Source organism: Cydia pomonella, chromosome 7 (genome assembly GCF_033807575.1).
Source record: "Cydia pomonella isolate Wapato2018A chromosome 7, ilCydPomo1, whole genome shotgun sequence".
Classification (NCBI taxonomy): domain Eukaryota; kingdom Metazoa; phylum Arthropoda; class Insecta; order Lepidoptera; family Tortricidae; genus Cydia; species Cydia pomonella.
In genome coordinates this window covers 12,800,606-12,815,316 of record NC_084709.1, presented here as the reverse complement: position 1 = coordinate 12,815,316, position 14,711 = coordinate 12,800,606, and the positions used below count along the sequence as shown (strand labels likewise).

At 38.4% G+C, this 14,711-nt stretch overlaps 1 protein-coding gene across 1 annotated transcript; it reads left to right on the top strand.

Annotated features, from left to right (window-relative positions):
• LOC133519858 (27 kDa hemolymph protein-like) lies at nucleotides 1–14,500 on the top strand. Its single transcript, XM_061854002.1, has 7 exons — nucleotides 1–151; nucleotides 6,749–6,858; nucleotides 7,510–7,622; nucleotides 8,024–8,187; nucleotides 10,152–10,273; nucleotides 13,397–13,528; nucleotides 14,402–14,500. The coding sequence occupies exons 1-7, from the start codon at nucleotides 115–117 to the stop codon at nucleotides 14,405–14,407; spliced, it is 684 nt and encodes a 227-aa protein (XP_061709986.1). The 5' UTR covers nucleotides 1–114; the 3' UTR covers nucleotides 14,408–14,500.
• Nucleotides 14,501–14,711: the final 211 nt, after the last annotated feature.

The window sequence follows — 14,711 nt, the reverse complement described above, 5'->3', positions numbered from 1 at the left end:
TAGTCACCCCCGTGACTCAACGCGCGTATATAAAGTGACCTAGGAGCCAATGAGCTTCAGTTGTCATAAACAAGTCTTCTCTTCAACATACACGTGTTCTAATCCTACAATAAGATGTTGAGATACGTTTTCGTCCTTGTACTGGCCGTAGGTAAGTTTAAATGTAACAGGATTATTAAAAAGCTATTTCGGTTCCTTTGTATATTGCATGTAGGTAAAAGTGTTTAATCTGCAAAGGGCATAGGTACAATACGTAATCTTGAGAATTACTATGACGAAAAATGATCTAATACAAACAAATAATAATTATTATTTGTACTACGAATCTTCTCTTTTACAAAAAGTTAATTCAATTCAATTCAAGTGCTGCCACCATGTATAACAACTTAATAATTAAACGAGAAACGCCATTGAGAGACATTTTGTAGATAGCGCTCTCCGAGATCCCATAAAAGTTAATTACCATCCAAGGCATCTTTTTCCTCTACACATTGAAAATTAACTTTTCGATTCGAATCCAGCCAGCATCCTAATATTTTTGTGGGTTAAAACATTCTAAAAATAAACTCGAATATGCATTAATGTAGATGCATGGCTATCTAAAGCCACTCAAGACGTCCCCTCTTCCTGTCGCCGGTCAACCTATTTACCAATTTACCTCGTCAAGCCGGCTTGACGACCACCGCCATAACTGTTTTTGATCCCATTTCTATCACAATTTATAAACTAGCAGGCAAATTCGACTTATTTTTATAATAATTCGTGACAATGACATTGTTAACTACTTGATCCCATTTCTTCATAAAAAGTGACAAAAATACACCAGTGAACTATTTTTTAATTCTGTCAAACAGTGATATAACAGATATGTTAGTGCGAGATATCTGCGATATGACAAATAAATAAATAAACATGTTGAATTGCGCCTCACTACGCGCTTACTCAGATTATGGTTATCCTCTATAAAACATAGATAGTTCAAGTTTTGCGCGACTAAAATACATTCTTTATTTATTGACAAACATGACATTGCAGTGACAGTACCAATGCGTCATGGGTGGGGATGAAATTGTCAAGCGTTTAATACCTAATCATATGTTTATATGTAAACCATTTATACCTATTATAGTTTGGTCAAGCACCGTCTCATTTCAAACATAGACACAGATAATCATACCTACCTACTGTCTTTGTCTTATGTTAATACTAGCACCCAAAAGAAAGGAATGAGTATTATTTTCCTGGCTGACAAGAAAGTATATGTGTTACGAATTCGCTAAAGTTCACATAAGTATTTAATGATAAACTTTTAAAGACTTGATAATCTTAATAATAATAATAGCAAGGACGAAACGAGGTGATGATTATTCAACTTTAAATAGAGATATTAGGTACCTCACATATTTTGATTTAAGAGCCCGGTAACGATTTTAGAGCAAAAATTTAAAATTGATAGATTTAGTCGAAATTGTACACCTTTTGTTACGTAATATGTAAATAACAAGTATTGGTTTCTATTCGCACGTTTTTTTATCATGCCTTTTAATAATGGGGTCGCAAGCGTGCGTCCCGGATAATAGCTGACGAGAAGGGACAGTTTTTAAAAATTCATCAAAAAATTATGATAGTAAATTATACCAACAAAATGATGTATAAGAACAATTTCAGCAAATGTTGCATATTGTTTAAATATCAAAATTACGTTGAAATTAAGTCAATGTTCAGAGAAATTGTCACTTGGTTTGAAGTAATTTCTGGAGAATATTGATTTCGTTTAACTTTCATTTGTATACACTACTTCAAATTTATAATAACAATAAAACCGGCCAAGAGCATGTCGGGCCACGCTCAGTGTAGGGTTGAAACAGGTCCAAAAAATATGAAAAAAATCGTGGAAGTAGAGCTTAAGAAAGACATTAAATGAAAACTATAGCGGACATGATCAGTTTAGCTGTTTTTGAGTTATCGCAAAAAGTTTTCATTTCATAGTAAAAAGACTTACTTTAATTAGGTACTGATTATGCAAATTTGTCTATTTGTTTAACTCGGGTGAAAGGTACCGTTTCATCCCTTGGTTAACAATTTACTATACTTTAAGCTCCAGTTTAGCTTATTGTGACGGAAGAGTAACTACGGAACCCTACACTGAGCGTGGCCCGACATGCTCTTGGCCGGTTTTTGCGACTAAAATCGATAACGGCCTCTTAATTTCCTACACACGATGGGATTACATACATTACATTGTTAATACAGTTGTTCAAAAATATGGTAGTTTGCTATGATGTTAATTTGGAAATTTTTCGTAGCGAAATGGTTTTCATTGCCCGATCGTTTTATTTCCAGCAGTTTGTTTTATGCATACTTACATATTTTACTATGTTTCGCACTATGCATTGACTATGTATAGTTTTGGGCATTTCTTTGTCATTCATTATTTATTACTCATCACTCTTCAGGGTTCCGTAGTATACCTACGCTTCAACTCATTGTATAACTAGGAACCCTTATAGTTTCGCCATGTCCGTCTGTTTGTCCGTCCCCGGCTTCGCTCCATGATCGTTATTGGTAGAGTATGGCGACAGAACGGTAAAGTTAAAAATACAACAAAAAATTTTTAGGGTATCTCTCAAACAAAATGTATTTTTGCTTTAACCGGCGGTGCAAGTATTATTTTAAACGTCAAACTTTTATGAAATGATGACGTTTACTTAACACTTGCAATGTCTAGGCTATCAAAATTGCTTAGCAACTTATCATAGCATTTATCATAGGATTTTTTGGTATAGGTAAAGTAATCAGCCATTTAAAAAGGTTTATTCAAAATAGTCGCATTGCACCGCATTCGAACTAGTTGACAATTAGCAACCAAGCAAAACTTACTACATTATTATTTAATAGAAATGGCAGATAAGCAAACCAATTAGGCAGAATTTGCTATCATAAGTACCTACCTAATGATTCAACCCGATATTTTAACGAAGTTTGTTTTACCAAAATATGAATAAGTAAGTAATAATCATCTTTACTACTTACATATATTTAAATTGTTGATAAGAATATGAGGCCTATTCAGATAGTATTTATTTGTTTCAAAACTATACAAACATAACCGGAACATTCGGTTCGATATACTTGAGATATTACACGATTAAATTAGTTTTATGATTACTCTTTTTTCAATTTTATTAGATCTTTACGACCAGAAGTCAATGTTACATTATTAATTATTTATTTAGCAATAATTATTTCATTACAATTCAAGTATATCGCAGTGATTCACTTTTACGAGAAGTAGGTGCCAGCCCTGGGGCCTCCTGAAACACCCAGGACCACAAGGTCCCCATGAAGAATTTCATATCTGCCGACCAGCGCAGCGGCGATAGCACGGTCGTATGTTTATCACCTGTCACCATGCCTGTCACGTTCTAACACTTCTAACAAGTATGTAAGTGCGAAAGTGACAGGCATAGTGTCAGGAAATAAAAATGGAACCATGCTGCCACCGCAGGGACCCAGAGTCTTGACCTTTAATACGTAGTAGGAGAAGATTTTCGCCGCTTGTTATATTTATTATACTAAGCTTATGGGAATGTAAAATCTAAATTAATTCTAAGCGGCCTTTGCCAGTAGGCGACTAATAGTGTTGTGTTCCTGCCGGTGAGTAAGGTTGCCAGAGCTCAACGAAGGTGTGGAGTGTTAGGATCGGCAACGCGCATGTAACTCCTCTGGAGTTACAGGCGTACATAGGCGACGGAGACTGCTTACCATTAGGCGGGCCGTAGGCTTGTTTGTCACCGACGTAGTATAAAAAAAGTTATACCTACTTACGATACTGATTTAACAATTTGTTTTTGATGCCATTAAGCATCTCGAGATCTCACACGCACTGACATGTGTTAAGTAACATAATAAGTAATTTTCGCATAATTAAAAACTAGGTACTTCTCGCCATTCAAAGTGAAGGACCTTTTAAGGACTAACGTAGGCAATGTAATTTTAACAATTGTTGGAACAATGTAACAATGGGGGAACCCATTTCAAACCAATATGCGACGCACAGAAAACTGTGAATTAGTTTAGTTCCTGCCATCCACGATGACGCGCAGATTCGTAAAATCTAACCTTTAATAATATGACATTAAGGGTTAAGGCATGCATCTTCGTGAATGACACGATCTATAACCGGCTACTTGCATCGGTAATAATGTCACACTTTTAAGGTTGACGACATTATTTGCCACGTTTAACTAAATAAGGGTTGTGAGGTCAAGATATATCGCTTAGGTTATGACAGTAAATAATACGATAACAGCGTAGTTAGTAACAAAATATATGTGTATTAACAAGCCAAATGGACATGGAATGGATGTTTATTTATTAATGGACAATAGTCCTGGGTACTTGTAGCATTACTTACTTTACTCTTTGCTTGTAGGTGTAGCACATGAAACGTTTCGTGAACAAAAGATTTCCTTTGGCAGGATTAGTCCTTGAGACCCAAGGATGGATTTAAGAAGTGGAGCCACCTACAGAACATACGAGGGTGGATTGAAAAATTCGCGGCCTGAATATTAAAAACAAAACAGAGGTTTTTTAATTTATTTTTATTTTTCTACATAGTCCCCGTCGCGTTGAATGCACTTGTTCCATCTGGATTCCAGAGCCATTACACCACTTTTGAAGAAGCTTTCCTCGAGACCTTCAAAATAGGCATCCACCTCAGCTTGGAACCTCAGTTTTTTTTTTTAATTGGGGAATAGATGAAAGTCCGATGGTGCTAAATCGGATGAATAGGGTGGGTGGGGCAATAATTCAAACCCACATTTGGCAATCTCCGCCATCGATTTTAGTGACGTGTGAACACGTGCATTGTCCTGGTGGAAGATAACTTTCTTTGTCAACATTCCAGGTCTTTTTATCTTCAGAGCCTCGCGTAATCTGCGTAATAACTCGCAATAGTAGTCGGAATTTATAGTGTTACCTCTCTGGAGATAGTCAACCATTATTATTCCCTTTGTATCCCAGAAAACAGATGCCATGACTTTATTGGCCGACAAAATTGCTTTGGCTTTTTTGGGAGGTAGAGATCCAGGACGAACCCACTACTTCGACTGCTGTTTGGTCTCTGGTGTATAGTGGTGGACCCACGTCTCGTCCATAGTTACAAATATGTCCAAAAAGTCTTGAGTATCGGCTTCATAATACAGGTCTCGTGCGGAGAACAAAGAAGCCTCGGGACCCATCTCGCCGATACCTTGGAAAAACCTAATTCGTTGACTATAATATTTTGAGTTCTTTCATAAGAGATGCCTACGATGTCAGCTTTTTCCCGCACCTTCAATCGCCGGTCTTTCATATCATTTCGCATATAATTGCCACATTGTCCGTGTTAGTCACCGTTTTTGGCCTCCCGGGACGAGGGTCATCTGCGATACTATCTCGTCCACGCTTGAATTCAGCTGCCGATTTTTTCACCATCGTATATGACGGACAGGATTGCCCTAATGTACTTTGCATATCATCATAAATTTGCTTCGGTGTCAATCCTTCTTTATGCAGGTATTTAATCACAGCACGCTGCTCTAATTTCTCCATTTTCACGATATCTACCAACACTGTAACTTTAAATATGCCGTAAAATTGCTTTTAAATATAGACGCCAATTGAAATTTCGCGGGAAGACAGTTGAATAATGACAGTTCAAAATGGCGGCAGAAAAAGATAAAAGTTTTTTTTTTTTAATTGGCCAGGCCGCGAATTTTTCAATCCACCCTCGTAGCATAGTTTTTATCCCAAAAATTACCCTATAAGGGAGTAAAAAGGGAGGTGGCCGTTTATATGGGGAATCAATAACCGCTGAACCGATTTAGATGAAATGTAGTATAGAGATAGTTTCAGTCCGAAGCAAGAACATTGGATAGTTTTTATCGCAAAAATTGTCCCTTAAAAATCAAAAGGGAGGTGGACGTTTGCATGGGGAATCAATAACCGCTGAACGGATTTAGATGAAACCTAAGTTTACTTTGGTTAGTTTGATTTAGTTGAAAATGATACCAAACTTGACTTAGAAACTAAACATAAACAAGTACAAAATACATACGTCTTTGGAACAGAAAGATTAATTCTGCCAAAAGAAATATTTTGTTCAAGTAACGCCGCATTTGTCCTTTTTATGTCGTGTGTGCAAGCACATCTTTAACAGTGGCGTGATAGTTATGTTAAAATGCTGATTTGAAGAAAACACAATACTAAAACGTAGTGATTATTATGCTCTTTGCACAATACATGCCTACAATGTATTTTAGATCGATTATGTTATCTCCCACCACTGGTAACACCTGGGATTTTTTACTATATTTTAGCACTCGAAACGACGGTGAAAAGAAAAACTGAACATACAAAGATATGTAGTATGTACCTATTTTTCAAAAAAGAAGGATACGCTGTCATTTAATTAAAAATCTGCGAGATTTGGGGTTTTAATGTCATACATAAATTATATGGAGATGTCACCTGCCACTGTACCCTGCGTGTTTGAAAAATACTATCATATAAGACGAAGGGGATGGAATCACGTGACCGCTTCTCCATACAAACGTAGTCCCCATTTTCCTTACTGGATATTAACATCATGGAAATTACTTTTACACAACTTATTTTATATTGACATTTTTCTATTTTTATTATTATAAATTCCCGCCATTTTTTTAATTAACTCTTAACTCTCAATTAACACCAACATTGACAGGAGTGCTCGGAGACTACCAAGTCACAGAAGAACAGCGGCAACAAGTCAGAGCTGCCATCGGCGAGGTCTGCAAAAAGGCCAACGCTGAAGACAAGGCGTCAGAAGTCCAGGTAAATAGTTATTTGTCTTAAAATTAGTGTTATTTTTACTCCTCGTGCTAATATTGATGACAGGCGAAAGATTCCAAAACTGGAACCTTGCTACCGAGTTAAAGACAAAATTGTTCACCACACCAACGCGAGGAATATAAATAAATAATAAATATTATAGGACATTATTGTAAGGCTTGTGTTGTAGGAACTTCAGACGATATACCTATATAATAAATAAATATTTATAAATACTTAAATTATATATTTAAGTATTTATAAACACCCATGACTAGGGAACAAATATTCGTGCTCATCAGACAAATAAATGCCTTTACCAGGATTTGAACCCGGGACCATCGGCTTCAGAGGCAGGGTCACTACCCACTAGGCCAGACACAGACAAGTCGTCAAAAGAATATACTAACCGTAAAACATTGCAAATCACATCAAAAAGTTAAATAATTATGATTCAAAATCATCACTTAAAAGCCAATTCTACCACCAGCCAACATGAGGAATCAACTCGGCATCAAATTACTTTGCGACGCTTGTGGCTACAATGAGTCTTTCTCGTCAGTTTTTGAAGTATAAAGATAGCCTTTACGAGTTGGTGTAGTGGACAAAATGTGTCCATTGAAAGTTTTAAATGTTTAATTTATTATGTTTCAGGCTGCCGTTCATACGTTCGCGGATTGTTTGAAGGGCCTCTTCAACATTGATCAAATTAAAACAGAAATCGAGGAGGCAAAGCCGAATGGTGCACTCGACGAGGTCTTTAAGAAGTAAGTAATGTCACTGGCCCTTCTTAAAAGCACGACAATGGCAATTAAGGATAAGCTATTATTCTTACGCTTAGTCACAGACGTCAAACGCCGAAAATGGCGGGCACAATTTGTTCTCAGTCAATAGCCTGCGGTATTTCCGGACCGTTATGACATTCAAATCTTCAAGAAATAATACGTCCATCTTAAATTCCGGCAACGCACTTACAACCCCTCTGGTGTCCATCGGCAACGGTTTTGTGCTTACCATCAGGCGATTTGTCTACTCGTTTGCCTCCCTATACCTAAAAGTAGGTAGGTAGAGACGGTAGTTATTGGGTGATTAGTACCTAGTAGGTACTAATCAGTTCAGGTAAAAAGTGATCCTTCTACAAACTTTACTAGAATTTTCGTTTCTGCAGGTACTGCGCGAAATCTTCTCAGCTGAAGGCGTGCATTAACACCGCCATCACTGGCGTGACGCCGTGCGTGCCGAGCGACCTGCGCGCACATCTGCCTACTGCCTCCAACGCCACCGACCAGATCATCGACTTCGTTTGCTACAAGGATGGCGACAGAATCGCTTGTGAGTATCTAACGTACCTATACTATATCTTCTTCTTTATTGTCACACTCTTGGTAGAGTGGTTGTGGTGGTCGTGACATCAAGTGCGGTCGCAAGCCTCATAATCCCTCGCCTTCCTCCCGTGGTCCACTCCCCAACATTGTAGAGTGGATCATTGAGTCAATGAGTACAGTTCTAATTGGGTCGGTCATCGTATCAATTACTTACACATATCTACACTTATCTTACACATATCTAGCACAGAATAACTATTTCATACAGAATTATCCCACGCGCACTCCAATCTCAGTTCTATTGGCAGACCTCGGAATTTAGGGGGCAAAATTTAATGACTAGTAGGGATTTCCTATATCTATAAACTCAACTATCGATGCTTCTCTCATATACTAGAGATCAATAAGATTGGCTTGTAAAAAAATAATTTTATTCAAAGAGTAAACATGAAACAAATCAATACCAGAATTTTTTTCTTTTTTCTTTTAAGGTGCCATAGATCAGAGAGCGGAGTTTTTGAAATATCGTATCGAAACTCTTTTTAGCTCACAATACGGTTAAAAAAATGAGTTAGCAATGTTGAGGATTTCGTCGATTCAAATCCTGATTTGTTGACTTTCGCTTGATTGAAAGCAATCTCGAACATAGGTCTAAACGCACTTTAACATTTTTTAATAATTTATGCACAAAAGCTAAAAATAAGAAATGTGCTTCTAAAAATGCACAATTTTATTTTTGAAGACACTCGTCGATTACTTTTTTCTTTTGTTAAGACATACAACAAATAATATTCATAAACATCCATCTCGCTCACGCTTATACTCAGTGAGAGTAAGAGAAAAACCTGAACCTACGTGGCCCATAAAAGGATTTTTGAAGCTACTCTTCAGTCTTTTTTTATAACCTGGCGATTATTTAAAAATATGCTTTCAAAAAAAGCTGGAGGCGATCAGTAGTATTTGGGCAAATTACGATTAAGTACCTATTGATTTTACTGATATAGGACATATACGTTTAAGTATTTTAACTAACTAGCTATAGCGTGACTATAAGCAACTCAATTAAAGTCTGTTCGTATATATCTGCATACATGATGGTGAAATTGTTGTTTGACCATACGCTGAGGGGTATTTATGTGTGTGTATACTGGTGGATGGGAACAACTTTTATTATACGGCCAACCCCGAAATCTCGAAAAAAAAGCTGTTCCATAGAAAACATTGACATGACATGTGGTTCACTAAAAGTTACGAGTTGTTCAAATGTTCAGTATACAATGTGTTTGTACACGTATAGTGGAGCCGTTAACCACGTATAATGAATTTTATCGACAAATCACCCCCCATACCTATGTTGTTTCTCAACCATTTTTAAAATGCCCCCCTTCAAAGTTTTATGGCGCCAAACACGACTGCACTTGGTCAATGTACCATTATCGGTTCATTTACCTGTCGCACATTTCAAGAAAAAATATTATTCGATAGCTTATGATAATAATGGGCATAAATTTCAAGCATATATATCACAAAGAATTTTCCACAAGTACTCGAGAATTAATAACGAAAAGATTGTCTTCAAAAAATTTCTTTTTTTTCATTTTTTTTTTAAACCTTTTGGACTCGTGTAACTTGTGAAATGTTTTAACTAGCGCTATCATTTTGATGTCAACTTTTAGCTGATATCCTGTACTATCATTTAACAATAAAAAAAAGTACATACAAGGTGATTTGTCGGTAAAATTCATCGTACTACGTGGTTAACGGCTCCACTATACGTGTACAAACACGTTGTATATATCCTCCCCTCAGCTTATGGTCAAACATAACAATTTCAACCTGTATAATAACATCTTCAATCACACCATAGTTAAACATAAAAATGTGTTCTCACCAATCATCTATGTTAAGTGCAAACCTTTTGTTAAATTATCAAATAAGAGCCAGATGTTATAGTAAAGTTGCATTTTGCAGTGTTCATCGCCGAGGATGGTCCCAAATGCTTCCAAGAGAAAGCGGAGGACATTAAGACTTGCGCTGAGAAAATCAAGGAAGGCATCACTTCCGTCGACGAAGCCAAGGCACTCTCTACTGAGGTACGACTTTACTTGGATTACCCTCATTTCTTATTTATTATTAAGGTCAATATGGAGAAGACCGTCTATGAGGGAAGAACTTCTACAAGCACATTCGTCGCTCCTGCGTTTGTACACATAAGTACTCCACTTACGGAAGGGGTCTTCTTTTTTTACCGTTGGTATTTGAGCGACGTGTAGATACACGTACACAAATACGAGAGTGTTCTCCTCTCTTAAAGAAAAGCATCTGATTTCAACTACACCAGTACAACTTCCCGTGCCGCCTCAAATCTCTCCGCAACCACTACAAGTTACGGACCGTGCAACTTTACAGGCGATCAGCTCTTTTCCTAATGGTTCGGCCGGTGGCCTTGACGGCATAACCCCGCAGCACCTCAAGGACCTGACAAGCCCGCTTATGGGAGATGCCGGAGAAACCCTCCTCAAAGAGCTATCCGCGTTGATAAATTTAATGCTTTCAGGTAAAATCTGCAGCGAAATCACTCCCATTTTATACGGCGCTAACCTGATAGCCTTAAAAAAAAAGACGGCGGCATTCGTCCGATAGCGGTGGGAAGCACACTACGGCGACTAGCCTCTAAATTGTGTTGCCGCGAGTTTCACGACCGCCTTACAGACAAATTCAAGCCCAAACAACTTGGCTTCGGTGTCAGAGGCGGTTGTGAGGCCGCAGTACACGCCACACGAACATTCCTGGAAAACTCAAATTTCGAAATTTTGGTAAAAGTTGATGTAAGAAACGCATTTAATTCTATCGACCGTAGCACTCTCTTAAACGAAATTTTAAAGGAAATTCCGGAAATATTTGAATACCTAAAACAATGCTACGGCAATCCGTCCAAATTAATGTTTGGTGAAAAAGAAATTGCCTCACGCGTTGGGTGCCAGCAAGGAGATCCGCTTGGGCCCGTCATCTTTAGCCTCGCTATTCACCCAATCATCACTCAGCTAAAATCAAAACTAAATTTATGGTATCTGGATGACGGGACACTTGCAGGGACGGCTTCTTCAGTATTAAATGATCTAAATATAATCTCAAGGCAGTTCGCTGAGATAGGCCTCACACTTAACTTCAATAAGTGTGAGGTTTTTATCTCAGAAAAGCTTTCAGCTAGCGCCCGGGCTGCTTTGACTCTAAGTCTCAACTCTGTCGCGCCCAATTTCACCTTTGTTACAAGAGATTCCCTCGTATTACTCGGTGCCCTTATTTTCGAAGACGCCATCCCTTTAGCAATAAATTCAAAATTAGATAACTTTCACAACTGTTCAGATTTATTATTCAAAATTAACGCTCATACAGCCATTTACATCTTACGTTTGTGTTTATTTTCTCCAAAATTCTTATATGTTTTACGTTGCAGCCCTGTTTGGAAATTCTCAAGTCTCACGTCATCCATAGACAACATATAATAAAATTCGGTTTGCAAAATATTAAACATCTCTTTCAGCTCTCAAAGCTGGTCTCAGGCTACTCTGCCTATTAATTATGGTGGCCTGGGTATTCGCTCTACGGGCGATCTGGCTCTCCCCGCTTTTCTCTCGTCTGTCCACAGCGTCGCCCATCTCATCCGTGGCATTCTTAATGTCACCAATCCCACGGTTGTAGTAGTGGCGAGCTTGGCAGATGCAGAGTCCGCCTACCGAAAAAGCCTGCCAAGCAGCCTGGGACCTCATAAAAATCAAAACAACCCACAAATCCCTTTTGGACAATAGTTCGAACCCTTGCGAACGTGCTAGACTGCTCGCAGTATCGGAACCTGAGTCAGGGCATTGGCTGCGCGCGTTGCCGTCGCGGAACATTGGTTCCTTTTTGGACCCGGCGTCACTGCGCGTAGCCGTATGCCTCAGGCTAGGTTTGAAAGCCTGCGAGCCACACGCTTGCTCCCGCTGTGGAAGCCTTGTTGACGCTTATGGGCACCACGGACTCCACTGCCAGTCAAGCGCCGGCCGATTTTATAGACACTCGGCCCTAAACGACCTAATCCGCAGAGCACTCGGTACCGCCTCCATACCAGCAACCCTGGAGCCAGTTGGTTTATCAGCGGCAGATGGCAAAAGGCCCGACGGCTGCTCGCTCGTACCTTGGTTCCTGGGGCGGCCCCTGGCGTGGGATGTAACATGCGTTGATACGCTGGCCCCATCTCATGTCCGGCGCTCTGCCAGGAAGCCGGGGACGGCAGCAGACAACGCCCAAATTGCCAAGTGTCGCAAATATGCATTTTTAAAAAGTAATTATGTATTTGCGGCACTTGCGATTGAAACTTTCGGTCCTTGGTCGTCCGACACCAAGAAACTAGTAAAAGAAATTTCTACTAAACTAGTCTGGGTGTCTGGCGACCTACGAGCTGGCGCTTTTTTCGCACAAAAACTTAGCCTCAGGGAACGCGGCCAGTGTCCTGGGAACAATGCCTCAGGCTAATTTAGGCTTAGTTTTTTGATAATATAGCTATTGTAATTGATTATGTAAATATATAATTTAAGTCTTTAAAAAAAAATACGAGAGTTCTTGTTCAAAAACAGTCTTACCTGCAATTCATTTTATATACCGTTCTTCTCCACATTGACCTTATTATTCATTAGAATACCATATTACAAATTATTTGTTGGTAGGTTACAATTAATACGTTATGACTCAACAAAACTAGTGAAATATCAATATCACTTATCTTCCTACGTTATTACATTATTATTACCCTTACCCCCTACTTTTAACAAGCACGTTTATGTGGGCCATATCTTTAATGTTAAATTAGAATCACTACCAGGAGTTCGATTGGGCTCAATTCGAAAGGTATACTTTTGCGTATCGTGGAATAGCATACGCGAGTGGTTCATGAATACATATATAGGTACTACGTTTTTTAGCATTAGAACGAACTCCGGAGAAGTAAGGATAAGGATTTCTATCAAGTGCTTTAGGCCGTATAATAGTGAAACAATTTCTACTAGCACGATTCTCTTATTATTTACATACTTCAAAAATTGACCATGTACCATGTGCCTGATTTGGAATCTAAAACTAAATAAAATGAACATAGCTCGCCATATCTAATCCGTCCTTGTAAAACAAGCTAATTTGGAGACTTTTCTTCAGACATCTATAAAACTATTTGTCTGCAGAACAAATGCAAGAAGTTGGACGAGCTGTCATCGTGTGTGGTGTCTAAACTGGAAACCTGCGAAAACTCCACCCCCGCGAACATGGCCGAGTCATTGTTCAAGTTCGTCAAGAAGGCATCACCCTGCAACACGGTTAGTATCTGATCTGATCTACTTCTTTTTACCGCTGTCGTAACACCAGTAGGTACCTATAGGTAGTTTAAAGAATAATACCTGACATATATCTAAGGAGCACTTAGAAGGGCGTTAGTTCAGCGGTGTCACTCACGAACGCAGACTGCACGATTGGCTCGAATTCGTGTGCGTGACACCGCTGTACTGGTCCCATTCTTATTACCCGCAAGGCCCGTCCTTAAAATATATGTCAATGAGGTAAATGGAATCTGTATCCGTTGAGATGAGATTAATACTAGGTATGTTTATTTGTACTAACTTCTACCTATTAATGCTAGGCTCTCTGGTGTCCGACGTTTGTTGTACGTGAAAATAACTCTATTGCTGCAAACATTTTCTTCTAGTCAACGGTCAACACAAGTCTCCTCGTCCAAGCTCTTCTGCTCCCTGTCCTTGTTTATAATAATTATGCTGATGTTTACCCACTCGTATTACACTAATGTCACCCATGATTCCATGAACAGCATGGCTGTTTTTCAAAAAATTCTGTTCGTAACTATTTGGACTTGGAAAATATAATCATATTTCCTGTTTCCTTAAAAAAAATCATCGGCTCCCTATTCGAGAACGTAGTTCTCTTCATATTCTTTGTACCCTTTATAAGAATAATACCTATATGTATGATGTTATTTATAAGTATAGCTTATAATTTTAATGTCTTGTCTAAAATTCATTTAGGTAGGTGCTAACCTTAATCTTTCTTGTTTAGCCCATTGGTTGACTACTGGTAGAAAACTCCTTAAGGCATTAAGTTCGCCATTTGTATTATCATGCATTGTGCAATAAAGGTTAAATAAATAAAATATTAATGGTCTCTACATTTTTTCGCAGAAATAAGGAGAAGCCAACGAGACAGGTTGTGATACGCAAGAATGCAAAGACGTGCCATGAAAAACATAATCAAAAATTAATAAGATTATTGCATTTTTATATTGTGTTTCATTTTATGGCAAACATAGTGTGATAGCCCAGAAACGTCTACTTACAAAACCACAATTTACTTTAGTATATGATATCCACATCGTTACGAAATTATTGTAATGTACCTAACTTTGGTTACTTTGGACTCCGGTGCCCGCACTCGGTAAGAACTTAAGTTCCCATGATTAAAAATCCACACAAAGATTTTATCATGACCATT